The sequence below is a fragment of the Hyperolius riggenbachi genome, chromosome 8, assembly GCF_040937935.1.
Source record: "Hyperolius riggenbachi isolate aHypRig1 chromosome 8, aHypRig1.pri, whole genome shotgun sequence".
NCBI lineage: Eukaryota > Metazoa > Chordata > Amphibia > Anura > Hyperoliidae > Hyperolius > Hyperolius riggenbachi.
Window position 1 is genome coordinate 10,218,709 of NC_090653.1, and position 27,673 is coordinate 10,246,381.

A 27,673-nucleotide genomic window follows, 5' to 3' on the forward strand; every position below is an offset into this window, starting at 1 on the left:
ATCCAAGCTGTATACAATTTGCACTCAATACCTCTCATTACTTATACTGTGCTGCGTGAAGATGTCAGGACTATATAATACATAATAATAATATGATAGGACATTAGACTATGACTATGGTAGGATTAGAGTGTGAGCTCCTCTGAGGACAGTCAGTGACTTGGCTATGTACTCTGTACAGTGCTGCAGAAGATGTCAGTGCTATATAAATACATAATAATAATAATAGTATGGTAGGACATTAGACTATGACTATGGGAGGATTAGAGTGTGAGCTCCTCTGAGGACAGTTAGTGACATGACTATGTACTCTGTAATGTGCTGCGTGAAGATGTCAGGGCTATATAATACATAATAATAATATGGGAGGACATTAGACTATGACTATGGCAGGATTAGATTGTGAGCTCCTCTGGGGACAGTCAGTGACATGACTATGTACTCTGTACAGTGCTGCAGGAGATGTCAGTGCTATATTAATACATATTAATAATATGGTAGGACATTAGACTATGACTATGGTAGGATTAGATTGTGAGCTCCTCTGAGGACAGTCAGTGACATGACTATGTATTATGTAATGTGCTGCAGGAGATGTCAGTGCTATATAAATTCATAATAATAATATGGTAGGACATTACACTATGACTATGGTAGGATTAGATTGTGAGCCCTTCTGAGGACAGTAATTGACATGCCTATGTTCTCTGTAAAGTGCTGCAGAAGATGTCAATGCTATATAAATACATAATAATAATAATATGTTAGGACATTAGACTATGACTATGGGAGGATTAGATTGCGAGCTCCTCTGAGGACAGTCAGTGACATGACTAAGTACTGTGTAAAGTGCTGCAGAAGATGTCAGTGCTATATAAATTCATAATAATAATATGGTAGGACATTACACTATGACTATGGTAAGATTAGATTGTGAGCCCTTCTGAGAACAGTAATTGACATGACTATGTACTCTGTAATGTGCTGCAGAAGATGTCAGTGCTATATAAATACATAATAATAATATGGTAGGACATTAGACTATGACAATGGGAGGATTAGATTGTGAGCTCCTCTGAGGACAGTCAGTGACATGACTATGTTCTCTGTAAAGTGCTGCAGAAGATGTCAATGCTATATAAATACATAATAATAATATGTTAGGACATTAGACTATGACAATGGGAGGATTAGATTGTGAGCTCCTCTGATGAGTCAGTGACATGGCTGTGTACTCTGTAATGTGCTGCAGAAGATGTCAGTGCTATATAAATACATAATAATAATATGGTAGGACATTACACTATGACTATGGTAGGATTAGATTGTAAACTCCTCTGAGGACAGTCAGTGACATGACTATGCACTCTGTAATGTGCTGCAGAAGATGTCAGTGCTATACAAATAAATACATAATAATAATATGGTAGGACATTAGACTATGACTATGGTCGGATTAGATTGTGAGCTCCTCTGAGGGACAGTCAGTGACCTGGCTGTGTACTCTGTAATGTGCTGCAGAAGATGTCAGTGCTATATAAATACATAATAATAATATGGTAGAACATTACACTATGACTATGTTGGGATTAGAGTGTGAGCTCCTCTGAGGACAGTCAGTGACATGACTATGTACTCTGTAATGTGCTGCAGAAGATGTCAGTGCTATATAAATACATAATAATAATATGGTAGAACATTACACTATGACTATGTTGGGATTAGAGTGTGAGCTCCTCTGAGGACAGTCAGTGACATGACTCTGCACTCTGTAATGTGCTGCAGGAGATGTCAGTGCTATATAAATACATAATAATAATATGTTAGGACATTAGACTATGACTATGGTAGGATTAGAGTGTGAGCTCCTCTGAGGACAGTCAGTGACATAACTATGTACTCTGTAATGTGCTGCAGGAGATGTCAGTGCTATATAAATACATAATAATAATATGTTAGGACATTAGACTATGACTATGGTAGGATTAGAGTGTGAGCTCCTCTGAGGGCAGTCAGTGACATGACTACAGTATGACTACGGTATGTACTTTGCGTGGAGGAAGATGTCATCCTATGTCAGACTATAGACTATGACTATGACAGGAATTGGGTTATGATTGCATAGGTGGGAATAGTCATAGATTATTTAGGATTTGATCCAGCAATCCTCACTTTCCACTAAATTAACAAATGATGCCTGTGATTTAACATTATTTGTGTGTCCTCAGTATAGCCCTGCAGGTGATTGGATACATTTATCGTCTCATCTGTTAGTGTCAGTTGTTGCCAGAGGTTGCAGCAGCAGACAATGGGCAGATGGCGACACAGATAAGCAGATGTGTCACAGATCTCGGTTTGTCTTTGGGTTGGAAACTTGCTACATGCTCTGTGTCTTCCTCTTCCTGATATGCGATGACAGTGACGGCAATGCTGGTCAGACACACAAGATTGCCAGATTATCTCTTTCACAAGGGACAGCCGTGATTGGCACAGATCCGGGACTGGGTGTCTGGGGACAGACGAAAAGGGTGACATTAAGGTGACGTCAAAACCTGACCACAAACTCACAGACCTTGTACAAGATTACTGGAGTGTCGGCCCACCACAGAGCTCAGCAATCGCAGGAGGCCCAACTAAGCTCAACTCGGAAACCGCTTCTCTGTTATGTTATCAAAACATGTTTATTGTGAGAAAATTACAGACAAGAGTGAAATTAATTACGGTTTGCACTACATTTTAATATATTTTTCAAGACCAAATTATTTTCAACGATAACTCATAGGCCTTGTTCACATCTAAAATCACAATCGCTGACGCCAGCGTTTTGCGATTTTGTGCGCAATTTATGCTTACTTGCGTGTTTTTTTACATCGCTTTTCTAAGCTCTTTTGCAGAGCGATTTGTTTTTTCACTTCCTGACGTCAGTCAGGAAGTGAACTCTTTGACCCCGAAAAGAATAAATACAATGGGCCTGATTCACAAAGCGGTGATAACTCAGTTATCACGCTTAAAAGACTTTAGGCGTGATAACCTTTGCACCGCTGAGTTAGCACCGCTTTGTGCTGTTTATCGCGCGCAAAGTCCCGCGCGCAATCGCGCAATTCCGCGTGCAGCGCCCATAGGGTTTAATGGTCAAAGCTTTGCGCGCGGGAATTTCGCGCGAGTTACTTCTTATCACGCCTAAACAGAGTTTAGGCGTGATACAGGGCTTTTCACTGGCGTGCAAACAGTTTGCACCACTTTGTGAATCAGGCCCATTGTATTTATTCTCAAAGGGACTCTGAGCAGTCCCCTAAAATCAAAAATTTTACTTACCTTGGGACTCCTTCGGGCCACCGTAGGGCCGCAAGGTCCCCTGGCGTCATCCTTACTCCTGCCCGTATCCCTCCAGCGGCTCCCGTTACCGGCGACACCCGGGCCGGCTCTTCCTGGTCTTTGGCGCAGCTCGTCATCATGCCGGCCGCTATGCGTCATTAACTGCACATACACAGGACCTGTCACGTCGGCCGGCGTGATGACACATAGCGGCCGGCGTGATGGCACATAGGGGCCGGCATGATGACGAACGGCGTCAAAGACCAGGAAGAGCCGGCCTGTCACCCGAGCTCCCATAAGCCCTTGCTACAGTGCCAAGGCACAAAAGGAGCTGTGGGCGGGGCTTGCTTAGTTTATAGGGAATTAGAGTATTAAAACCAAACAAAAAAAATCTTTGGCTTGAGGAATGCCCTATAAACTATATGAAAGGAACACAATTATGCAATAAGTAAAAGTTTATCTTGGATCCACTTTAACTAAAAGAAAAAAAAACATCATAAGGAAGCTCTATTAGTGACAAGAAAAGGAGGCAAGAATAATTTGGATGGTAAGTTTTATGGCCCCACAATCTGTGCTGTGCTGAATTGTTAAAAAAAAATGGCCTGGTCACTAGGTGGGCAGCAAAGATCCCACCTCTCTCTAAACTTCTCAGGTTAGGCCTGGTTCACACTGCTAGAGCTGGTTCTAAGCGCTTGTGATTTTAAAGGAAATCTTAAGTGTAATAAAAGATTAATTTAACTTGCCTGCGGCTTCCTGCAGCCCCCTGGAGTGATGCTGTGCCCACAACCCCTGCACAAGTCCCTCCGGCCAGCAGCAGCGGCCCCCAGAAGGCTGGCAGTGTGGTTTGTGAATGGTTTCGTGTACTCTGCAAAGCACTGTGGGAAATATGTCAAAGCTATAGAATTGCAGAACAGTCGTTTTACTAAACTGTCGCAGATTATTCAAATGTGAAATAATCACCGTATTTTTACGGACTGTAAGAAGCTCTGTCCTGAGTGACTATAAAACGTAACTAGGTTTAGAGGACAAAAACTAGGGGAAATATATATATATATATATATATATATATATATATATATATATATATATATATATAGCATCCATGGTGAAGGGCATCTTGTGGATTATGCCCCCTTTGTACCTCTTGTGTCTCCCTCTGTCCTCCTGTGTCACCATGTGTCCTCCTCCATGCCCCTTTCTGTCCCCCTGTGTCCTCTGTTTCTCCCCCTGTGTCCTCCTCTGCATGGGCACAGTACAGGGAGTCCCTGACATTGCAGCAGGTTGGAGAATTGTATTGGCAGCGTTCAGAAGTCAGGAACTCCCTGCATTTGGACTATAACACGCAGTGACTTTTTTCTCCCACTTTTGGGGGAGAAAAAGTTAGTCTTATAGTCCAAAAAATGCAGTAATCTGGCAGGTGGAGGAATCTCAGACCTCTGGACTGCATATCACAGAATGATTATTTACCGTATCTTTCATATGTTGGCAGATCCCAGAAGACGAGAACAGCCCGGCCACACACGGGACAGAGGAAGCTAACAAAAGCTCCGGCAAGTTTGGCAAGAAATGGCGAGCCGTCATATCGCGGACCATGAACAGGAAGTGCGGGAAGATGATGATGAAAGCCATGGCTGATGAGATGGTGAGAGCGGATTGTCCTGTGTGCCCCGTAATTCTGTAATTCTATAAGAACTTCAGGAGTGACACCCCCATATCTCCCAACTTTTTGAGATAAGAAAGAGGGAAACTTAAAGAGACTCTGAAGCGAGAATAAATCTCGCTTCAGAGCTCATAGTTAGCAGGGGCATGTGTGCCCCTGCTAAACCGCCGCTATCCCGCGGCTAAATGGGGGCCCCTTCACCCCCAATCCCCCCCCCTGCAAAATCAACGACCAACTTGGTCATAAATTTTGCTCTTCCTGGAGGCAGGGCTAACGGCTGCAGCCCTGCCTCTCAGCGCGTCTATCCCCCGCCCCTCTCAGTGAAGGAAGACTGAGAGAGGCGGAGGTACGCGTCTGATAGACGCGCGTGGGGCAGGGCTGCGGCAGTTAGCCCTGCCCCAATGCGTAAGCGCTCCCCCGCTGCACGGAGGGGATTTGGGTGATCAGGGACCCCCATCAAGCCACGGGATAGCGGCGTTTTAGCAGGGGCACACATGCCCCTGCTATCTATGAGGTCTGGAGCGAGATTTATTCTCGCTTCAGACTCTCTTTAAGGTCTGCCTTTGCCCCACCCCTGATCACGCCTCTGCCACACCCCCTGATCACACCCCTGTCACGCCCTGTCACACACCTTTTCACGCACCCATCACACCCCTAGTCACGCATAAAGATTTCACAAGAAAAATATGTTGTTTTGTAATTCAAACCACACTGGTCCTTTCTATCCTGGTCCATTTTCCTTCATAATTACATGTGGAAATAAGAAATCTATCCATTTACAGCATGGGAATGAAGTTTAGAGTCAATTAAACACATTTTTCAGTAGATAAAATACATATATTTACATAAATCTGTACATGAGTCCTGAAAGAGGGACAAATGAGGAAGAAAGAGGGACAGGGTCCCCAAAAGAGGGACTGTCCCTCCAAAAGAGGGACAATTGGAAGTTATTAACCCCTCCCCCGCCACAGACTGCATGCTTGTTCCTTATATGTGTCTTGTGGGGGCGTCACAGAGGGAGTGTTATGATCGCTTCTGCAGCGTTTACTGCTGGCTGCAGTGGTATTGCAACCCAAGCAGTTCTGATGTCATTACATGCATTTGCTTGCATAGTTTGGTTTGCACTTAAACTAGTTGCTGATTCCATCTGCAGTCGCTCTGAAGTTAATGACAGTTTAATATGCTTTTGTGTAAACAAACATTGTCTGCTGCAATGGAGGGGCAATCCCTTTCCTGCAGGCTGCATATCATTGTCTGCCTTTTCCTGCTATCAGCCTGTGATTAATTACCATTCACTTGTGTGGGAATCTGCAGGTCTGCTCCCATTGGATGACCTCAGTATAAAGAACTGCCTCCTGCAATGCCTCATGGGCTACCATAGTCTCAGATCCTGTCTGTTACTCTGCCCGTGCTCCACCTCGTTCCTAGTCCGTGTGGACTGCGCTGACTCCTGCGAAGGGGTCAGCGAGTCCTCCTAGTTCTGCTCTTGTTTCTAGAAGTTGTTACTTTGCTTGTCTTGTGTCATATATTGGTTCATCGCCAATATATACGCATACTTGCACGTTTATTATTTTCCTTGTATTCGTGTTACGTTGATACATCAGTGTCACTGATATATACGTACACAAACTGTTTATATCCTGTATTCCGTTAGTCAGCGTTCCAGCACGCTGAGCTAGTTATCCTGTTCCTGGTCCTGTTTGTGGATTGCGTTCATCTCTGCGAAGAGATAGCGAATCCTTCTGAGTCCTGTTCCCTGTATTACTCCAGTCCTAGTCAGAGTTCCTGCTTATGTCATATATCGGTTCATTGCCGATATATACATATGTTAGTCAGACGTTACAAATAGTTTCATTGATAGCTGTAATTGTAATACGCTAGGAAAACATACTTATTGTATATTTGTCTGTGTTACGTTCATCTATCTTGATCCTGCTGTTTCCTGACTATCCTGTCCTGTCTTTGTGAGGCACGCCATCGCTGCAATCGCATTGGCTGCCTCATTCCAGTCTGTTTTATTGTGGACGCTTGCTGTCACTAAGTAGTGGCTAGTTAAGCAAGCGTTCATTCTGTCTACCTGTCCTGATCTCCTCAGTCCTGGTTTATGCGCTCAGCGATACTTTGCGCTGAGATGTTATTACGAAAGTGTTGTTTGTGGCTGTTCGGATCTGCACCGGCTCTGTGCACCACAATCTCCTATTGGAGTCAGTCCTCTCCTCCACTAAATTGGGGATATCCTGATTCCTTGTGCTAGTGTGTGTACCTCCTTCACGTCAGCTTATGTGTTGCATGCTGACTGTGGAGAATACACCTCCAAGCTTAACAGGGAGCAAGCATGCAGTCAGTGGGGGGAGGAGTCACACCTGCAGCAAGCATGCAGCCAGTGGGAGGGAGGAGTCACACCTGCAGCAAGCATGCAGCCAGTGGAGGGGGAGGAGTCACACCTGCAGCAAGCATGCAGCCAGTAGAGGGGGAGGAGTCACCTGCAGCAAGCATGCAGCCAGTGGGGGGTCACACCTGCAGCAAGCATGCAGCCAGTGTGTGTGTGTGTGTGGGGGGGGGGTCTCACCTGTAAAAAGCATGCAGCTAGCGTGTGTGGGGGGAGTCACTCTTGCATACCTCCCAACTCTTGGGGATAAAAAAAATTAACACTTTAGGACACACCCCTGCTACACCCCTAATCCCGCCCCTGCCACACCCCTAGTGACTGATACCAGAAAAAAATTAGAACAGGCATGGACAATGCTTCCTACAAAACTGATCTTGCCCATCCCTACTTGTCACAGTTACTAAGTGGAGTAGTTACAAGCCTGTATGGAGAGCAGGGGCGGACTGGCCCGGAGGGACGGGAGGCATTTGCCCCCCGGGCCGCTCTGGTTCTAAGTAATTAGGGCCGGTGAGCTGTGCAGGATAGATGCAGACCGCATCGCAGTGACAGAGAGCCTGTGTGCGCAGCTGCAGCCTCGCAATTAGTGTACTACTGCAGCCGCGCCTCTCACTTCAAAGCCAGCCCCCTGCCTGGCCCGCCCCCGTCACAGACTTACTGTTTGTCTTTGGCCGGTGACAGCCAGGCACCGGCTCAGTCCTCAGAGTCCTGGCTGTCAGCGTCAGGAATAGTGCAGAAACACCCGGCTGGCTCTAGCTGCAGTGACCACGATCTCTCTCCCCCTGACTAGCAGCCTTCTGATTGCTACAGTACCAGGCGCCAGAACAGGTTTAAAAGTTGAACACACGCAGCCACTCTTCTTCCTGGTGGCATATCTGTGTGATGGGCTGAGCGTGCTCCAAGAGTTGTGAGGCTGACTCTGGCTGTGCAGTTGTTCTGCTCTCTCCTGTTGGAGTCTCTATACATTACTACTTTATAGCTCAGCCTCACAACTCTCCGGTCCTGTCCTCTTATCATCAAGGTCTCCTGTGCTATTCAGCACAGGCAGAGATATCGCTGTTACCTGATCCTGCATGGCAGTGGCGGCTCCAGGAAATTTTTTTAGGGGGTGCTATGCAGGTGCTGGACCAATTTCCGGGGGAGCTGACGACCTGCGGCGCGCGAAGCGCGCCGCGCCAAAAATGGGTGTGGCCACAACCTGCGGCGCGCGAAGCGCGCCGCGGCGAAAAAATGGGCGTGGTCATGACCGGATGAGGGCGGGGCTAACTGTAATTTAAAGTGAACCCAGGGTGAGAGTGATATGGTGGCTGCCATATTTATTTCCTTTTAAACAATACTAGTTGCCTGGCAGCCCTGCTGATCTATTTGGCTGTAGTAGTGAACTGAATTACACCAGAAACAAGCCATGCAGCTAATCTTGTCAGTTCTGACAATATTGTCAGAAACCCCTGACCTGCTGCATGCTTGTTCAGGGTCTATGGTTGAAAGAATAAGAGGCAGAGGACCAGCACGGCAGCCAGGCAACTGGTATTGCTTAAAGGGAGATAAATATGGCAGCCTCAATATTATTCTCACCTCGGGTTCCCTTTAAAAGTGCAACGCAAAGACAGAGGGCCCAAGTTTTGGTGACCCTTTTCCCTGAAAATTCACATAATTGTGCAGGTTTTCTCAAGAAAATACACGTAATGTGAGCAGATTTTAACAAAAAACACGTCCAATGACCCCAATATGCACAATCGTTATCAGATATGGCCCCAATATGCACAATCGTTATCAGATATGGCCCCAATATGCACAATCGTTATCAGATATGGCCCCAATATGCACAATCGTTATCAGATATAGCCCCAATATGCACAATCGGTAGCAGATATGACCCCAATATGCACAATCGTTAGCAGATATGACCCCAATATGCACAATCGTTATCAGATATGGCCCCAATATGCACAATCGTTATCAGATATGGCCCCAATATGCACAATCGGTAGCAGATATGGTCCCAATATGCACAATCGGTAGCAGATATGGTCCCAATATGCACAATCGGTGGCAGATATGGTCCCAATATGCACAATCGGTGGCAGATATGGTCCCAATATGCACAATCGGTGGCAGATATGGTCCCAATATGCACAATCGGTGGCAGATATGGTCCCAATATGCACAATCGGTGGCAGATATGGTCCCAATATGCACAATCGGTGGCAGATATGGTCCCAATATGCACAATCGGTGGCAGATATGGTCCCAATATGCACAATCGGTGGCAGATATGGTCCCAATATGCACAATCGGTGGCAGATATGGTCCCAATATGCACAATCGGTGGCAGATATGGTCCCAATATGCACAATCGGTGGCAGATATGGTCCCAATATGCACAATCGGTGGCAGATATGGTCCCAATATGCACAATCGGTGGCAGATATGGTCCCAATATGCACAATCGGTGGCAGATATGGTCCCAATATGCACAATCGGTGGCAGATATGGTCCCAATATGCACAATCGGTGGCAGATATGGTCCCAATATGCACAATCGGTGGCAGATATGGTCCCAATATGCACAATCGGTGGCAGATATGGTCCCAATATGCACAATCGGTGGCAGATATGGTCCCAATATGCACAATCGGTGGCAGATATGGTCCCAATATGCACAATCGGTGGCAGATATGGTCCCAATATGCACAATCGGTAGCAGATATGGCCCCAATATGCACAATCGGTAGCAGATATGACCCCAATATGCACAATCGGTAGCAGATATGACCCCAATATGCACAATCGGTAGCAGATATGACCCCAATATGCACAATCGGTAGCAGATATGACCCCAATATGCACAATCGGTAGCAGATATGACCCCAATATGCACAATCGGTAGCAGATATGACCCCAATATGCACAATCGGTAGCAGATATGACCCCAATATGCACAATCGGTAGCAGATATGACCCCAATATGCACAATCGGTAGCAGATATGACCCCAATATGCACAATCGGTAGCAGAAATGACCCCAATATGCACAATCGGTAGCAGAAATGACCCCAATATGCACAATCGGTAGCAGAAATGACCCCAATATGCACAATCGGTAGCAGAAATGACCCCAATATGCACAATCGGTAGCAGAAATGACCCCAACATGCACAATCGGTAGCAGATATCGCCCCAATATGCACAATCCGTAGCAGATATGACCCCAATATGCACAATCCGTAGCAGATATGACCCCAATATGCACAATCCGTGGCAGATATGACCCCAATATGCACAATCCGTGGCAGATATGACCCCAATATGCACAATCCGTGGCAGATATGACCCCAATATGCACAATCCGTGGCAGATATGACCCCAATATGCACAATCCGTAGCAGATATGACCCCAATATGCACAATCCGCATCACCTGAAAAAGAAAAGAAAAACCCATTTACTCACCTACAGCCAGAAGACCTGGAGAGGCGCACAGCTGCAGGCAAGCAGAGCTACAGGAATGGGCTTTGAGTTAGAAAATTCACAGGTAGTAATTATAATTTACACAAGTCATTATAGCTGCTTTGAGAGTTTGCTTTCTTCATCTTCAGCTTCGGTTTGGCCCAAACAGCAGCGTGTGATCGGGGCCTGTAGGGAATAGTCTGTGAGATGCTAACGATTCAGAGTTGATGCTAATTATATGCAGATTTATGCAGCTTGGAAGTAAACTAATGAAATGCAGCAGCTGCGTTAATTAGCGTGAGCTCGGGAATTATTCACTTGTCGATTATCCCTAATGCTGGGTACACACCATGCAACTTTCCGTCCGATTGACGCGATCACATCAGTTATTTCCGGCATGACACGATCGGCTCCAAATCGATAATGGAATATATTTGGGAAAGCTATCACCAGAAAATCGATCCCGTTATCGGAGCAGTCTGGGCATGTACACACCATGCAACTTCCTGTCAGATTACTCGTCGATCTACTGGGGAATTGCATTGTGTGTTCCCAGCATAGCGGCCTGTGTGAGATGCACGAGCGTGATGTGTAATGTCTGGATGTGTCCGCCGCACGTCATGGGTGGGCGTCGGCTTCTGTTACAGGCCCACCACTTTTGGATAATTTTTGTTACAAAGTAATACAAAACAAATAAATAAATCGCACAATATTAGCTGTTTGCGTTTTTTCCCGTCTCGTTGGGACTGACACCATCTTCCCATGTAATGTCACGCTCTCTCTCTGTCTGTAGGGGGACACCGGAGAGTTAGGGTCCGCATCTCCCACCTCTCTGGACGGTAGTTTGGATGGAAGCTTCTCTCACCGACTCTCCGATATGGAGGACAATCAGCACACGACTATCAGCAGACAGACCTCGTCCGGTGAGTGTACAAAATCGCTGAGGGAGGGTCCCTCTATGCAAACCGTCTTATTTTTCACTCTCGACGCTGGCTCCTCCTTTCCGCCCCCCGCCCCCCCACACACACACACACGTTCCACCCCCTCTCCCTCACCCCCAATAGCAGCTTCAATAGAGTGATCTCGTTTGAGATAAGTACACTGCTTTTCACCTCAGTCAGCAGAAGTTGTTGTGCTGTAAATTCTTGGAATGCATTGATACAGAAACTGAAAGCAGAAGTCCTCTGTTATTGTTTCACACTGCCCCCTAGTGACAATTGGCCATAAACACACATTACAGGAAATCTAACAAAGAAGGAATTAAAAATGTGCTCAGATAAATTGGCCTAGAGCACTTAAAAGCCTCTAAATAAATTGGCTGCTAAAGGGTTGACAAATGTCCGGAGTGACTGCTCTAAAGGCACAATCGCACCTGCAAACACACTCTGCTCTCATACAAGCAGCAAGGCCATGCACTGGTTGTGTTAGTCGATGGATAACCTAATCGTTGGATTTATTACAGCTCAATGCGTATGCAGTCAGATGGTGATAGGGCACAGCATAGCCTGATTAGTGTAAATGCAGAAGCAGGACAACGCTGCACAGAAATCAGTCCAGAGTAGATTAAGCAGCAAAGCTTGGATGTTTAACTACAACAGCAGAGCCAGTGGCAGAGCTTAGGAGCTATTGGCCCCAGAGCAAGTTTTGCATTAGGCCCCCCAAGCACTCTATACATAACAATTTATACAGTGCACCAAAACCTGCCAATGGCAACTACAGTGTCAGATGTGCAGGAAGGGGATGGGGAACAGTTTGTCAATGGTTAATGGTCAGCACGGTGGCCTAGTGGTTAGCACTCTCACCTTGCAGCGCTGGGTCCCCGGTTAGAATCCCAGCTAGGTCAACATCTGCATGGAGTTTGTATGTCCTCCCTGTGTCTGTGTGGGTTTCCTCCGGGCACTCTGGTTTCCTCCCACATCCCAATAACATACAGATAATTTTAATTGGCTTCCCCCTAAAATTGGCCCTAGGCTACAATACATACACTGCACGATATAGACATAAGACTGGGGTAGGGACTAGATTGTGATTGTGAGGGACAGTATACTCTGTACAGCGCTGCAGAAGATGTTGGCGCTACATAAATACTAAAATAATAATAATGTTCACTGCTAAAGCACCTATAGAAGTGATTATTACCAGCACAGGACCAATACAGAGCTAATACTGCGGTTGAGGGAGGATCCCTCAGGGGCCCCAAGGGCCCCGGTGTGGTTGCAACCTCTGCACCCCCTTATCGCTACGGCCCTGAGCAAAGTCATAATACAAAGTCAGACACTGCATGCAGAATGGTAAGTCCATAGCAAAGTATGCTGGGAGTCATTTAGTGTTAATATAGCACCAACATCTGTACAGAGTATATATAGTCTTTTTACTAAATGTCTGTCGGAGGAGCTCACAATCTAATCCCTACCATTTTCCTATATGTTCATTGTAGCCTAGGGTCAATTTTAGGGGGAAGCCAATTAACTTATGTGTATGTTTTGGGGATGTGGGAGGAAACCGGAGAGCACGGAGGAAACCCTAACAGACACGGGGAGAACATACAAACCCCATGCAAATAGTGCCCTGGCTTGGATTACAAACCGGGGACCCAGCGCTGCAAGGCGAGAGCGCAAACCACTACGCCACCGTGCTGACATCTGTGATGGTTACAGGTACTCCTACCCAGCAACAGTCACAAGTGTAGCCCCAGCCAAAACTATTATTTTAGCAGTTATCAACTTATTGTGGAAGTGTTTGTCAGAAACTGTGTCCCTCATCTAGCTGATAGGATCGGTTACCACAAGCACTATGTGCATTATCCTTTTACTGACACCAGAGGGCGACAACACACTTTAAATCTTGTGTTTCACTTGTTTGGATGAAGAATAACGTTTGGTAAAACCACAGAGCTACAGAGTACCCAGCAAGCTCCTGGTGAACCAGAACTCCCAGGAGTGTGTAAGGGGCTACAATGGACCTAAAAGCCCCCTTACTAAAATGTTAAGCTAAACAAAAGAGAAAGACAAAAACAGAAGGTATTTGCAATAATTCAGGTTGGAGTGAGCTCCGAGATGTCTCCCAGTGCATCACTGCTGAATATATGCAAATTAACCATTGTTGTCCCTGTAAGCTAGTCACACCTCCAGACCCGCTGGAATGCAATGATGTGTCAGCTTGTTAACCCTCTTGGCGTTATGATTGTTTCCAGATTTTAGGGTCTAATAGCACTGCAGTGTTTTTGCACCCTTTCAGACCCTAAAACCTGGAAAAAATCATGCTACCAGGGAAATCTGCAGCAGCATTCACTCACCTCCCTGGCCTCAGCGCTGCACTTTTCCCTCCGAACTCCAGATGGCGCTGCAAATCTAAAGTGAGATTTCCGGCTGTCCTGATGACGACAGATGGTGATCTCACCAAGGGGAAAGCAGAGCCTCGGAGGAGCGGAAGAAGAATGGCGGCCGACGTCGGGGTCCCCGGGAGGTATGTAGAAATGCCCGCTGCGCGCATTGCTCTGCATAGAGCCTCCGGCGGCCACCCCGCGCAGAGGTCGGGATTACCGCTCTGAGCTGCCGTTTTCCGCCCCAAACCCTAGCTCGGGAATACCGCCAAGGAGGTTAGTATTACAGAGCCACAATAATCCAACATGCATACAGACTGTTTCAGATTGATTGATCCTCATCAGTGCATGGCATAGATTAATGTGGCTCTAGCTTCCAGGGACAACAAAGGATAATTTGCATATTTCAGCAGTGATGCATTGTGGGAGCTCGCTCCATCCTGAATTATCGCAAATACTTCTGTTTTAAGAAAGCAAACTTGAAAACCTGAAAGATTTGGAGCTCATTGCTAAAGATGAATGGGCAAAAATACCTGATGAGACATGCAAAAAGCTAGTCTGCAATTATAGGAAGCGTTTGATTGCTGTAATAGACAATAACGGCTTTTCTATTGATTATTGGGAAGGGTATGAATCATTTAGCACTGAGCACTTTTTGCTCAAATGTAAATAAATGCAGATAAATGTTTTTTTTTCACAATAATTTGACAGAGGGGCAGGATCAGAGGAGCGGGAAGTTTGGCAGAGGGGCAGGATCAGAGATGTGGGAAGTTTGGCAGAGGGCCAGGATCAGAGGACGGGGAAGTTTGGCAGAGGGGCAGGATCAGAGGAGCGGGAAGTTTGGCAGAGAGGGGCAGGACCAGAGGAGCGGAACGTTTGGCAGAGGGGAAGCATCAGAGGAGCGGGAAGTTTGGCAGAGAGGGGCAGGACCAGAGGAGTGGGAAGTTTGGCAGAGGGGAAGCATCAGAGGAGCGGGAAGTTTGGCAGAGAGGGGCAGGATCAGAGGAGCGGGAAGTTTGGCAGAGAGGGGCAGGATCAGAGGAGCGGGAAGTTTGGCAGAGAGGGGCAGGATCAGAGGAGCGGAAAGTTTGGCAGAGGGGAAGCATCAGAGGAGCGGGAAGTTTGGCAGAGAGGGGCAGGATCAGAGGAGCGGAAAGTTTGGCAGAGGGGAAGCATCAGAGGAGCGGGAAGTTTGGCAGAGAGGGGCAGGATCAGAGGAGCGGGAAGTTTGGCAGAGGGGCAGGATCAGAGGAGCGGGAAGTTTGGCAGAGGGGCAGGATCAGAGGAGCGGGAAGTTTGGCAGAGGGGCAGGATCAGAGGAGCGGGAAGTTTGGCAGAGGGGCAGGATCAGAGGAGTGGGAGATTTGGCAGAGGGGCAGGATCAGAGGAGCGGGAAGTTTGGCAGAGGGGCAGGATCAGAGGAGCGGGAGATTTGGCAGAGGGGCAGGATCAGAGGAGTGGGAAGTTTGGCAGAGGGGCAGGAGCAGAGGAGCGGGAAGTTTGGCACAGGGGCAGGATCAGAGGAGTGGGAAGTTTGGCAGAGAGGGGCAGGATCAGAGGAGCGGGAAGTTTGGCAGAGGGGCAGGATCAGAGGAGCAGGAAGTTTGGCAGAGGGGCAGGATCAGAGGAGCGGGAAGTTTGGCAGATGGGCAGGATCAGAGGAGCGGGAAGTTTGGCAGAGGGGCAGGATCAGAGGAGGGGGAAGTTTGGCAGAGAGGGGCAGGGTCAGAGGAGCGGGAGATTTGGCACAGGGGCAGGATCAGAGGAGCGGGAAGTTTGGCAGAGGGGCAGGATCAGAGGAGGGGGAAGTTTGGCAGAGAGGGGCAGGGTCAGAGGAGCGGGAGATTTGGCAGAGGGGCAGGATCAGAGGAGCGGGAAGTTTGGCAGAGGGGCAGGATCAGAGGAGGGGGAAGTTTGGCAGAGAGGGGGAGGGTCAGAGGAGCGGGAGATTTGGCAGAGGGGCAGGATCAGAGGAGCGGGAGGAGAGGTGGATGAGATGGACCGCAGAGTTAAGTAGGAACTGGATAGGTGCCAGTTTGCTTTTTGGTAGTGATAAAAATAATTATAATAATAATAAACAAATAATGATGCTAAAACACTATACATTCTTTAAAAAATATTAAAATGAATGTGATTTCAGCAGATTTCTCACTTTGGGGTTATTGTACTTGTGTTCAGTGTTCTATTATTACTCTCTCTGTTTGCAGGTAGTGAACTGTGCAGCCCGCTATACAGCAATAGGGACAGCATGAATATAGAAAATCTGGCTCCTCCCTACACCGGACCTTTCTGCGGCAAAGCCAAAGTCCACACCGACTTCACGCCGAGTCCGTATGAGAGGGATTGCCTGAAACTCCAGGTAACAATTTGTCTTCTTTAAATGCTAAAAAGCAGAAGGGAAAGTGCTCATGTGATCTGATCAGGTGACAGATTTGTAAGACTCTGATTGGCTGCTCAAGATCATGTATTGCTTCAGCTATAGTATAAATTCAAGTTCAAGTGGAAAAAATCAGAGTCAAAGCTATGAAATGACCAGACTGATGACGATTCTTCTTGATCTTTGCTACACATGAGCAGCTTTACTAAAAAAGCCTATTGATAAAGACCAACAAATGAGTTCAGTTTCTGTTTTAACTTGATAGGCTTGCCTGGCGACTCTTCACAAATCCAGTGAAATAGAGGGTATTCATTCAATAAGGCCTCAGAGAGCTGTGGTAGCCTCAGTGCAGGTGTGGTAGCCTCAGTGCAGGTGTGGTAGCCCCAGAGAGCTGTGGTAGCCTCAGTGCAGGTGTGGTAGCCTCAGTGCAGGTGTGGTAGCCTCAGTGCAGGTGTGGTAGCCTCAGTGCATGTGTGGTAGCCCCAGAGAGCTGTGGTAGCCTCAGTGCAGGTGTGGTAGCCTCAGTGCAGGTGTGGTAGCCTCAGCGCTCACTAATGCAGTTTAAAGTGGACCCAAATTAAAAATACAAGATTTCAGCAATAAAATCTATTTTCTAACTTATAATGATAAATAGCAGTCTTTTTTCAGCTGCATGATGACAAATATAAGATATTTTACATTTATTGGAGGAACCCCTCCCTTCCTTTCATATTGCTGGGACAGAATCCGGCAGACTGGTGGAGGAGATAAAAAACAAAACACAGGCTGCTTGTAACGATCGGTGAAGCACAGAGAGGATCTGATTACCGGTGATCTGCAGTATCACAGGAAAAACAGATGTATACCAGATTATACGTGATCTGCAGTATCACCGATAATCCGATATACTAACTAACCTCTGTTCACCTAAGTAGAGTGTAGTGTTCGGTGTAACAGTAACACTTGGAGGCCTAGGCCTCAGTGCAGCAAGGAGAACTGCACGGATTCCTTCCGCAGACCTGAGCTCTCCAAAACGGGAGGAGTCAGACTGACAGTAGGAAGGATAGTCCGAGAGTGACACTCAGGAGGAAGTGTCACTAACAGGACGGGGAACCGCCTCCAATAGTGAGGTTGGTTCTCGAGGTCGGACAAGCCAGGTCGTAACACACGGACAGATAAAGTACAGATACAGTAGGCAAAGGCGGAGTCTAAGTACAGGCAGGGTTTGGCAACGGGTATCAGAAATATCGAAGTACAAGATCAGGAGGCAGAAACAGAGTCTAAGGACGAGCCGGGGTTCGGCAACAGGGTATCAGAAATATCCAGTGGCGTAGCTAAGGAGCTGTGGGCCCCGATGCGAGTTTTACAATGGGGCCCCCCAGGCACTCTATACATAACAATTGATACGGCGCACCAAAACCTGCCAATGGCAACTACAGTGTCAGAGGTGCAAGAAGGGGATGGGGAAGAGCTTGTTAATGTTTACCACTATTCAATGTATATATAGAAGTGATTATGAGCACAGGACCAATAGAGAACTAATACTGTAGTTGAGGGAGGGCCCTTCGGGGCCCCTCTGGCCCAAGGGCCCCGATGCGGTCGCTACCGCTGCACCCCCTATTGCTACGCCCCTGGAAATATCGAGGTACAAGATCAGAGTTCAGGAGGATAGTCAGGCAGGCAAAACGTCATAACAGATAATCACAATCAAACTAGTACTTTAAGCTATCAACAGAATCTAGCTTAGTGTAGGATTACAGCTCCAGCTGGTCCCGGCACACTAACGGATCTGACTACGGATCTGGGTGCTCCCAGATGTGTGATCGCACGCCAGACAAAGAGCAAGTGAACAGCCAGCAGTATTTATACTCAAGGACCTTTCCAGGACCTCCCTAATTGCTGGACCAATGAGAGTAGTGGAAATTGTCAGCTGACCCGCCTGGTCAGCTGACTCACATCTGGCTGCTATTTAAACTCAGCCTCTGTGCTCGCGCGCGTGTCACTCTGTAACTTGGTGGACTATCAGTCCCAGCCACACCAGTACTGTCTTGCAATGTATTTTGAGAACCGCTTGCGGGGGCCGCCTCCAATGCGGATTCCGCTGTTCCCAATGCGGATTCCGCCGTTCCCAATGCGGATTCCGCCGCTCTGCCTAAGCGGCATGCAGCGTTTTTTCCGCGTTGTGACGCCCTGCTGGACGCGGAAGCAGCCGCCTCACTTTGAGAGACGACGGCTTTTCCGCGTTTCCTCACACTGCTACTGATGATGCCACAGGGGAGGTGGCCTGTGAGGGAGGGTAGCTGATGACAAACACACCCATGATCTAAAACCTCCTACTAAGCTCAGAAGCAATGGCTGCCACCTGTATAACCCTAGTTATGGAAAGAGAAGGGTGAAAAGCATGCACTGAAATGCTCACAGGCTTGAAGGAGTGTTTATTTATCTTTGTATGTGTCAGAGTGGTGCAACTAAATATTTTGAATTAAAAAAATGTTTGGTTTGGGTCCGCTTTAGCCACATTGTGCCGGACAACTGGTTAAGTATTACAACTCTCAGATTTATCTCACATGAGAGCTGCTATGATAACACTCAGCACCGCTCAGCATGTCATGTGGTTCTTTGATCTTCTGGGCTCAGCTGCTTCAGGGACAGAAACATGAAGAAAGCAAAAAAACAGACAAAAAAACAAACAGTGTAAGGGCGCCACATCGAATTGCTGGTAGTAATGATAAAAAAAGAGATCTTGCAGCCTGAGGTCCCCCTCATCTCTAATTAGCAGTACCACTATAGCTGTCAGCAGTGAGGGGAGGGACACATAGACTTCCCCCATCAATAAAGCAGCATGCTAACCGATAGTGAGCACAGAGCTCTTTTGACGCCTTATAGCCAGTAATGAAGGGGCATAGGTTTATAGTAGTGCTAGTGCCACTCAACCCTCTTCTCATTCTAAGTAACCGTAAGCAGATGTGCACCCCATTCACACATGTTGGCCAGTAGGGTAAAATTGGAGTTATGTTGAGTTGACTTAAAGTGAACCTCCGGACTAAAAATCTGCTCAGCAGCACTGAAAAGGCTTGGTGTTTCTTTAACAGTTTCACAGCATCAGAACTTTGTTTTTATTACAAAAGCATCATTTTTAGCTGCATTTTTAGCTAAGCTCCACCCATCAAAGAAAAAAAGTGCCTGGGCTTTTTTTCCCTGATGCTGTGCAGAGCATGATGGGATTTCCTATGTTGTTATTCACGTTGCCTAGCAACTGGGAGAGGTGCTCAGGACACAGGACAGTTGGAACTGTGTCTCATGCTCCCTGTCACCTCCTTTCAACCACAAAGATGGCTGCCCTCATGAAATCAAACATTTGTGGGTAAGCAGTAGGGTATTGTACCGTGTTAGCCATCAGTAAAAGCAAGAAGTTTTAAATCAGGATGATACCATTTATTGGCTAACTACAAATGAATAAGAATAAACAAGCTTTCGGCCTTGCAGCCTTCGTAAACCTGATGAAGGCTGCAAGGCCGAAAGCTTGTTTATTCTTATTCATTTGTAGTTAGCCAATAAATGGTATCATCCTGATTTAAAACTTCTTGTATTTGTGGGTAAGAGATTATATTACCTATCTATTTTAATTAACATAACTAATGTAACTTAATGACAGTGTGTTTTTTTAGGCTGGAGTTCCTCTTTAATGAATGGTAGAACTTTAATTGTACAGCACTGTCAAATTGCAAATTCTCCAGGTTGGTTTTTGGACCTCCCAACCAATGGAAAACTTTGGGATCTAACTTATAAACTTGAATGTGATGATACTAATCTACCCAGTTCTGGTTGAACTTGATGGATGGATGTCTTTTTTCAACCCAAATAACTATGTAACTATTATTGATGACAGGTACGGATAAACTGGGGCACAGATTAAGCTGTTGTTCCAGAGCAGCCAATCAGGTTTTACCTGTAACATGAAGTAAAGATTTGGATCGGTTGCTATTTGACTCTTGGTCCAGTTTCCTTTGCTCTCATGTCATGATCACACATTAGTCCTGTTATCACATTCCTCAGAAGGTCTGACATCTTCAGCTAGGCACAGAAAATGTTTTCTCCTGCAGCTCTGATGACCACTAATGTCTTCTCTGCCTTCAGGTTGGGGACATCATAGACATCATTGAGAAACCTCCAGTGGGGACTTGGACTGGCATGTTAAATAACAAGGTGGGATCATTCAAGTTCATCTATGTGGATGTTCTACCCCAGGAAAAGGAGGCCCCCAGAAAGATCCGGTCTCATGGAAGAAGCAAAAAATCCCAGCCCAAGAGTCTAATGGAACTCCTGGAACGGATCAACATGCAGGTGAGACCTCTGATGAACATCTCAATACCATGGCTGGGAATGCAAAACTTGGGCTGGAGGAGAGAAATGATCTTGGTCAATGAGAAGCTTGTAAATTTGCCAACCTAAGGCACTTCCTGCAGATTTTTATTGACCCAATTCCGAGCTGCATAAGAATCTTCTTATGATCTCATTGACCATCGTTATAAAAGAATGGAGGACAGGAAGATGTGCAACTTTATTTTTTTGTTTTAAAGCAAATGTGAAGCTAGCTGAAAAAAATACGTATGTAGTGATGATGCTCTGAATTCTATAAAGCCTTCCCGATCCTCTCTCTGCGCTCTTAAGCCACCGATGTCCCCCGTTGAAATTCCACCCCTTCGGGAGTCCTCGGAAAGGCTTCTGAAGCACTCGTATCCCTGAGTGCTTCCAAAGACAAGTTGCTCTGTACTGTGCTTGTGCGCAGTATGGACCTGCCCATCTTCGGAATGACTCCGGGACACAAGTGCTTCCAAAGTCTTCCGAAGGCGTAGTTGACCAGTTGGTCAAATAACTTTAACAAAGAGCTAGATAGCGGTGGATCGAGGGCACGGAAAGATGATCAGGAATGCTCTATGGAATCTAGACTCTTCCCTCTATGTAGGTGATTTGGTATTTTTTTTTAGATCACTTTGGTTTTACTTTAAGACCCTTTTACACTAGGCCACTTTCTTTGCTGTTGCATTACCTTTCCTGCACGCTGAGTATGCAACAACAATGAAAGTCTATGGGGCCTACTACACTTAGCCCGTCGCATTGGAAGTTCCCGACCCACTACAAAATAAACAGCGTGTTACCGTGTGACTTCCACAGTACCCCAGCGGCGACAGCGGCATGTAAATCAATAGGTGACGCAGAAACATTAAATGCGTTGGCGGCAGCGGTGCAGTGCACATGCGCGGAATGACGCAAATATGACAGAGAAGCAGGGAATCCCAGTGATGTACTTCCTGTCCAGCAGGAAGTACATCACTAGGCGATGGGCGTCGAAAGGCGCGAGGGGTGCGTAGGGGGAGCCACGAAGCATATGACCGTGTCGGAACTCTCTGCTGCAGGGTCATATAAATCTCGCTTTTGGCATTGCGAAGCGATAGGGGTGGCGTAACGCACCACTTTCTTCATGTGTAAAACCAGCCTGAAGCAGAAGGTTAGCAAAAAAAAAAAAAGTTTTCGATAAAGCAAAGAAGAGTAGGCCGCCCCCTGTCAAGTGTTAGGGTCAACTTCGCCAATGACATGCTAATATCTTTTTGAGTTGTTGCAAATTTTATGTAAATTTAAGCAGCTTAAAATTGGACCAACCAAATTAACAGAAAGCAAATTTGCTCTATTCAGCTGCATAACATTTACATTAAATTTGCAAGCAGACCAAAATGATTAGCGTCTCATCGACTGTAACTAGTCTTCATATCGTATCCTTGTCATGCGTGGTCATTGAGACAAGACAGCATGAGGGAGTTCCAAGGGTTATGGTTGCCATGGAAATAGAAGCTGGGAGTCAGTTCCTCTTGGGAGTTGTGTCACTCACTGTTTCTCAGAGGAGCTCACAATCTAGTCCCTACCATAGTCCTATGTATGTATCGTGTGGTGTATGTATTGTAGTCTAGGGCCAATTTAGGGGAAGCCAATTAACTTATCTGTATGTTTTTGGGATTTGGGAGGAAACCAGAGTGCCCACAGGAAACCCACACAGACATGGGAAGAACATACAAACTCCATGCAGATGTTGACCTGGCTGGGATCTGAACTGGGGACCCAGCTCTGCAAGGCGAGAGCGCTAACCACTACGCCACCATGCTGGATATCCTCTCTAACTTTGTGTTTTCTGTCCTCTTTTGTTGTTCACAGGAACATATCGCTACCCTCATGCTGAACGGTTATCAGACGACTGAGGACTTCAAAGACCTGAAGGAAAGTCACCTGCTGGAGCTGAACATCACGGACCCTCAGCATATCGTCAAACTGCTGACCGCGGCCGAATTCCTGCTCGACTACGATAGTAAGACATCTCTCCATTTATCAGTCTGTGGCTGGGATTACATCGGTGTTCAATTTCTCCATCTAGAGAGTTAGGGTTACAACGGGTTAACAAGAATGAAAACACAGATCAATGATGGCATTCACAATGACACTTGTACTCAGTATTTATCAGTGTCAGCGTCGTGACTGGCGGGTGCCACATGTTGTGTCTTTCGGCTGTTTCTAGGGCATTCTCTTTTGCATTATGGCGATTTCCTCCAATAAGAAATTACCATGCAAAAGTGACGTTACAGTTGAGCATCCAATCACATTAAAAAAAGCACGCTTTATTATCATTATTATACAGTAATTATTTTTACCCTAAGCTTACCATCACTTGCATCAGCCAAATTTTAAGCTTGATACACACATCCAATTTTGATTGGCCAATGATTGGTAAATTTTACCCCCTCTACAGTAGTATGAGTGTCAAGAGATTTTACCTACACAATCTGTTCATAGGCCATGCACCCACTAAATAACCTAATTACGCACTGCCTGTACATATACTGTATACTTCCCCCACCTCTTGTTTCCACCCCATTCCTTTAGATTGTAAGCTCGCAAGGGCAGGGCTCTCACCGTTTTGTGTCATGGAATGTTATTAATTCAATTGCTTGCAGTCTGTTGAGTGCTGGGCCGAAATTACGCATGAGTGTAATTACGCATCGTAATTCAATGTAAATTTACGCGTAAGCCCTACGCGTAAATTACGGTCTTACGCGTAATTATTTACGCGTAAGCAGTAGAGTGGTATCGTAATTACACTCTCTACCGTAATTGCTAGGTATGCGTAATTTTACGAGCACTTACGCGTAATTTTACGCGTAATTACTAGCGTAAAAACTCCTCTTTTCTAAGAGTAGCCAATCAGTCAACATCCTAAGCAACCAATAGTATCTTCTCCCGCCCTTCAGTATAAGCGTACGTTTTGACGCATACGAATGATATGTACGCAATAACTGTCACATTGACGGCTATTGCGTACATATCGGCCGTATGCGTAAAAAAATACGCATTAATGGGTATTACAGCACTACGTGTAACATCGTAGTGTAAGCGCCTACATTACGGTATCCTTACGCGTAACTGCGTAAGTTTACGCGTAATTACAGTGATGTACCATAGATTATTTTCTACGCCGTAACCGTAATTGCGTAATGCGTAATAGCGTAAAATTACGCGTAATGATCCGTAAGCGTAGATTTTTCCATTACGACCAGCACTGAGTCTGTTAGACATTTATACATTTTAGTCATCATGTTAAATCAAATTGTAATCAGCAGTGCTGTATCTTGTATCAGTGTTCAAATTTGATGTATATCATTGTCTGTATCATTATGTATCCCTTGTTTGCTTTCTTACATTGTACAGCGCCACGGAATATGTTGGCGCTTTATAAATAAATAATAATAATAATTGTATTCAAACTCTTAAGTCTGGTACATGCTTTCAATGACGATTGGCCAATCACTGACCAATTTTACCACCTCCATGGAGTATGAGGTTCAACAGATATTGAATACTATGAGCAGGCTGTGTATTAAAGTCTAATACCACATGGAGGTCACTGATTGCCCAATTATAATTGATAGTGTGTACCAGGGTTTAGCCCAGGCATGGGCAAACTTGGCCCTCCAGCTGTAGAGGAATTACAAGTCCCACAATGCATTGCAGGAGTCTGACAGCCAGTCATGACTAATAAAGGCAAATGCATTGTGGGATTTGTAGTTCCTTAAAGGGAACCAGAGACGAAGCACCCTTGTGTATTTTACCATATATATCAGTAAGAACATTAGAGAAAACACTTACCATGCTCTCTGTTTCATCCTCACTGCTAAAAGTGTCTGTTATCAGCTGTGATAAGAATCGCGGACTGAGCATTCAGTCTAGCTTTGCTAGGACTGATTATAGCTGAGTCATTATAGCAGAGCCACAAGGGGGCAGGCTTGGGCTTGAAAAGACACCAGAGAAGACAGACTCAGCTATAATCTTTCCGTAGCAAAGCTAGACTGAGTGCTCAGTCGGAGATTCTTATCAGAGGTGATAACAGTCAGATTAAACAGAGAACAATGAAACAAAGAGCAGATTAGGTGATTACTGTCATGTTCCCACTGATTTATAAGGTAAAATACAAGAGGGTGCTTCATCTCTGGTTCTCTTTAACAGCTGGAGGGCCAAGTTTGCCCATGCCTGCATTAGCCTAAGCTTAATTGAAGTACACTGGCTCTGACTGCAGGGCAAAAGGAACAGTTTTCCTCTCAGCCCATTGTCCTCAAGTTATAAGTCTTACTTTTTATACATAGAAGCAATATTCCGCAATTATGTTCTGTGGTAAGAAGGCTGCACTGTACACGCCGATCCCTTGAGATGCCAACCTGGAATTATGGCACACAAAAGTGAAAATCATTCTATTCTTCGTATTAAACAAAACATAAAACCCCTACAGAAAAAGCTCTATACATTTCCTTTCAATTTGTGCATTTAGCCATTGAAAAGCCGCTATAATATCCTGGCATTCTATTACAGTATCAGACTTTTCTCCAAGTCTTTTCTTTCTAGAACAAGTCTTGGCCATGTTCCCCACAGTACTGATGCTTTACAAACTAATGAGAGATATCCCCCTTAATGTGTTGCAGCCGGCAGCGAGACAGAAGACGCGACAACGTTAACGAACCAAGACTCTCACCTTCCGAGAGACTCCGGCTGCTACGAGGGACCCGAGAATCTTGAAAGCAGCCGGGACGAATCAGACGGACCCGAGGAAAACTTTCAGAAACTGTCCTTAAATGACACCATCGTTAAACGCCCCGAGACAGAGACTTGTCTAACGGCGGGAGAAGACAACACCGGCCACGACGCATGACAAGCTCAATGGTTCAGGAGGTCCGGATTAAACCACGTTAATGGAGGAATATCTCTGAGCCGAAGCTCATCGGAGACAGATTGTTTAGACTTTTTGAATGGGGCGTGTAAATATTGAGTATGGAAACTACAGAACTTTTACATTCATTTTTTTAAGTATTTGAATTTTTGGTTTTATATTTTTTGAATAGTTTGTAAAGTAAAAGGAAATAATGCATTCATACATTTAAAGATGATTACATTAGACAGCAGGTCTAATACATAATATACGAGTTAGAAACAATCCAAATCATCAAAGTTAACAATGCTGTTTTTATAAGAGCTTGTGAAGATGGACTTTTATTTTTTGCATTTCTGAAGCTTTTTTGGAAGGATTTCAAATGCAGAGTTTAATGTAGATCCGCTTAATCTGCATTTGTATTCCATTTGATTTGCTTTTTTATTTTTCCTAACCTAGCCTGCTTGTTTTTTTTTTCCCTGCATTTGAAGTTTTTTTTTTTTTTTTTGATTGTTTTGAACTGTAGCATCACACAAACTGAACTCTATTGCCATTCTGTCAGTAGACAAGCACTCTTACCCTCATACCCTTATACCACTACCTTATTCTGAATTACTTTATCCGTGAATTCTGCCCGAGGCCGATCAGAAGGAAATGATAACTAGATCTTTGTTTGAATGTTAACCACCTGGGTGTTACGGACGAGCTCAGCTCGTCCAGTAACGCTGCGGTGGATTGCTCGGGCCCTGGTGCGCCGATTTGAATATTTTTTTTTTTTAAACACGCAGCTAGCACTTTGCTAGCTGCGTGTTTCTCCACTCGCCGCCGATGCGCCTCTACCCGCCGCGTAACAGCCCCCCCGAGACCCAGTGCGCAGCCTGGCCAATTAGTGCCAGGCAGCGCTGAGGGGTGGATCGGGACTCCCTCTGACGTCACGATGTCGATGACATCATTCCATTCGTCGCCATGGCGATGGGGGATACCCTGAAGGAAATCCTGTTCAGAACGGGATTTCCTGATGGGCATGATCGCCGGAGGCGATCGGAAGGTTGGGAGGGAGGAAGCAGGGAGGGGGAATCATGTAGCTAGTGCTAGGCTAGCTACATGATAAAAAGAAAGGTTAAAAAAAACACCCGCAGGGATTCAGAACGCCAGGCAGGTTTGACCATGGTGGTCAATAGAATGATTGTAGACATGCTATTGTGCAACAGGCATCTGCTAAAGCCTTCGAACATGTGTGTGGGTTTATTCTGCAACTACTTATTGGGACACTGCCCAAAAGGGGGATTAATGTGTATGGTTATCTGATTGGATCTTGAAAGGAACTTAAGGTGAGGGACATATGAAGGCTGCCATATTTATTTCCTTTTAAGCAATACCAGTTACCTGGCATCCTGCTGATCTCTTTAGCTGCAGTAGTGTCTGGATCACACACACACCAGAAACAAGCATGCAGCCAAGGCCAGATTATCCATAAGGCTCTGTAGGCGTGTGCCTACAGGCGCCATTATGTAACAGAGGCGGTTCTTCCCCCAATGTTCCCCTCTCTATGAAAAATGATGATGCTAATCTTGTCAGAACCATCTGATCTGCATGCTTGTTCAGGGTCAATGGCTAAAAGTATTAGAGGCAGAGGATCAGCAGGACAGCCAGGCAACTGGTATTATTTAAATGGAAATAAATATGGCTGCCTCCAATGTGCCTCTCACTTCTTGCTCCCTTTAAGATGACCTGTTTTAATTACAAGTGTTATTCCTATTTAATATCCAGTGTCAGTTTTTATAATAATACTGAATGGAATGTAGTGTGCTTTGTAGTTTGTAACAGACAAAGTTTGCATATTGAAATTTTTGCATATTAAAAAAAGAAACGAACAAACAAATTCTACTTACTCGGGGCTTCCTCCAGTCCCTGGCGGCAGCCGATCTGTCCCTCGCCACAGGT

At 45.8% G+C, this 27,673-nt stretch overlaps 1 protein-coding gene across 1 annotated transcript in view; it reads left to right on the forward strand.

Moving 5' to 3' along the window:
* SASH3 (SAM and SH3 domain containing 3) overlaps nt 1-25,998 on the forward strand; it is a 45,329-nt gene extending 19,331 nt beyond the window's left edge. Inside the window, exons 4-9 of the mRNA XM_068249248.1 lie at nt 4,805-4,957; nt 11,604-11,733; nt 16,340-16,491; nt 20,626-20,832; nt 22,696-22,846; nt 25,506-25,998. Of these exons, the coding sequence (XP_068105349.1) occupies nt 4,805-4,957; nt 11,604-11,733; nt 16,340-16,491; nt 20,626-20,832; nt 22,696-22,846; nt 25,506-25,732 (1,020 nt within the window). The 3' untranslated portion in view covers nt 25,733-25,998. The remainder of the gene's footprint in view (nt 1-4,804; nt 4,958-11,603; nt 11,734-16,339; nt 16,492-20,625; nt 20,833-22,695; nt 22,847-25,505) is intronic.
* Nucleotides 25,999-27,673: the final 1,675 nt, after the last annotated feature.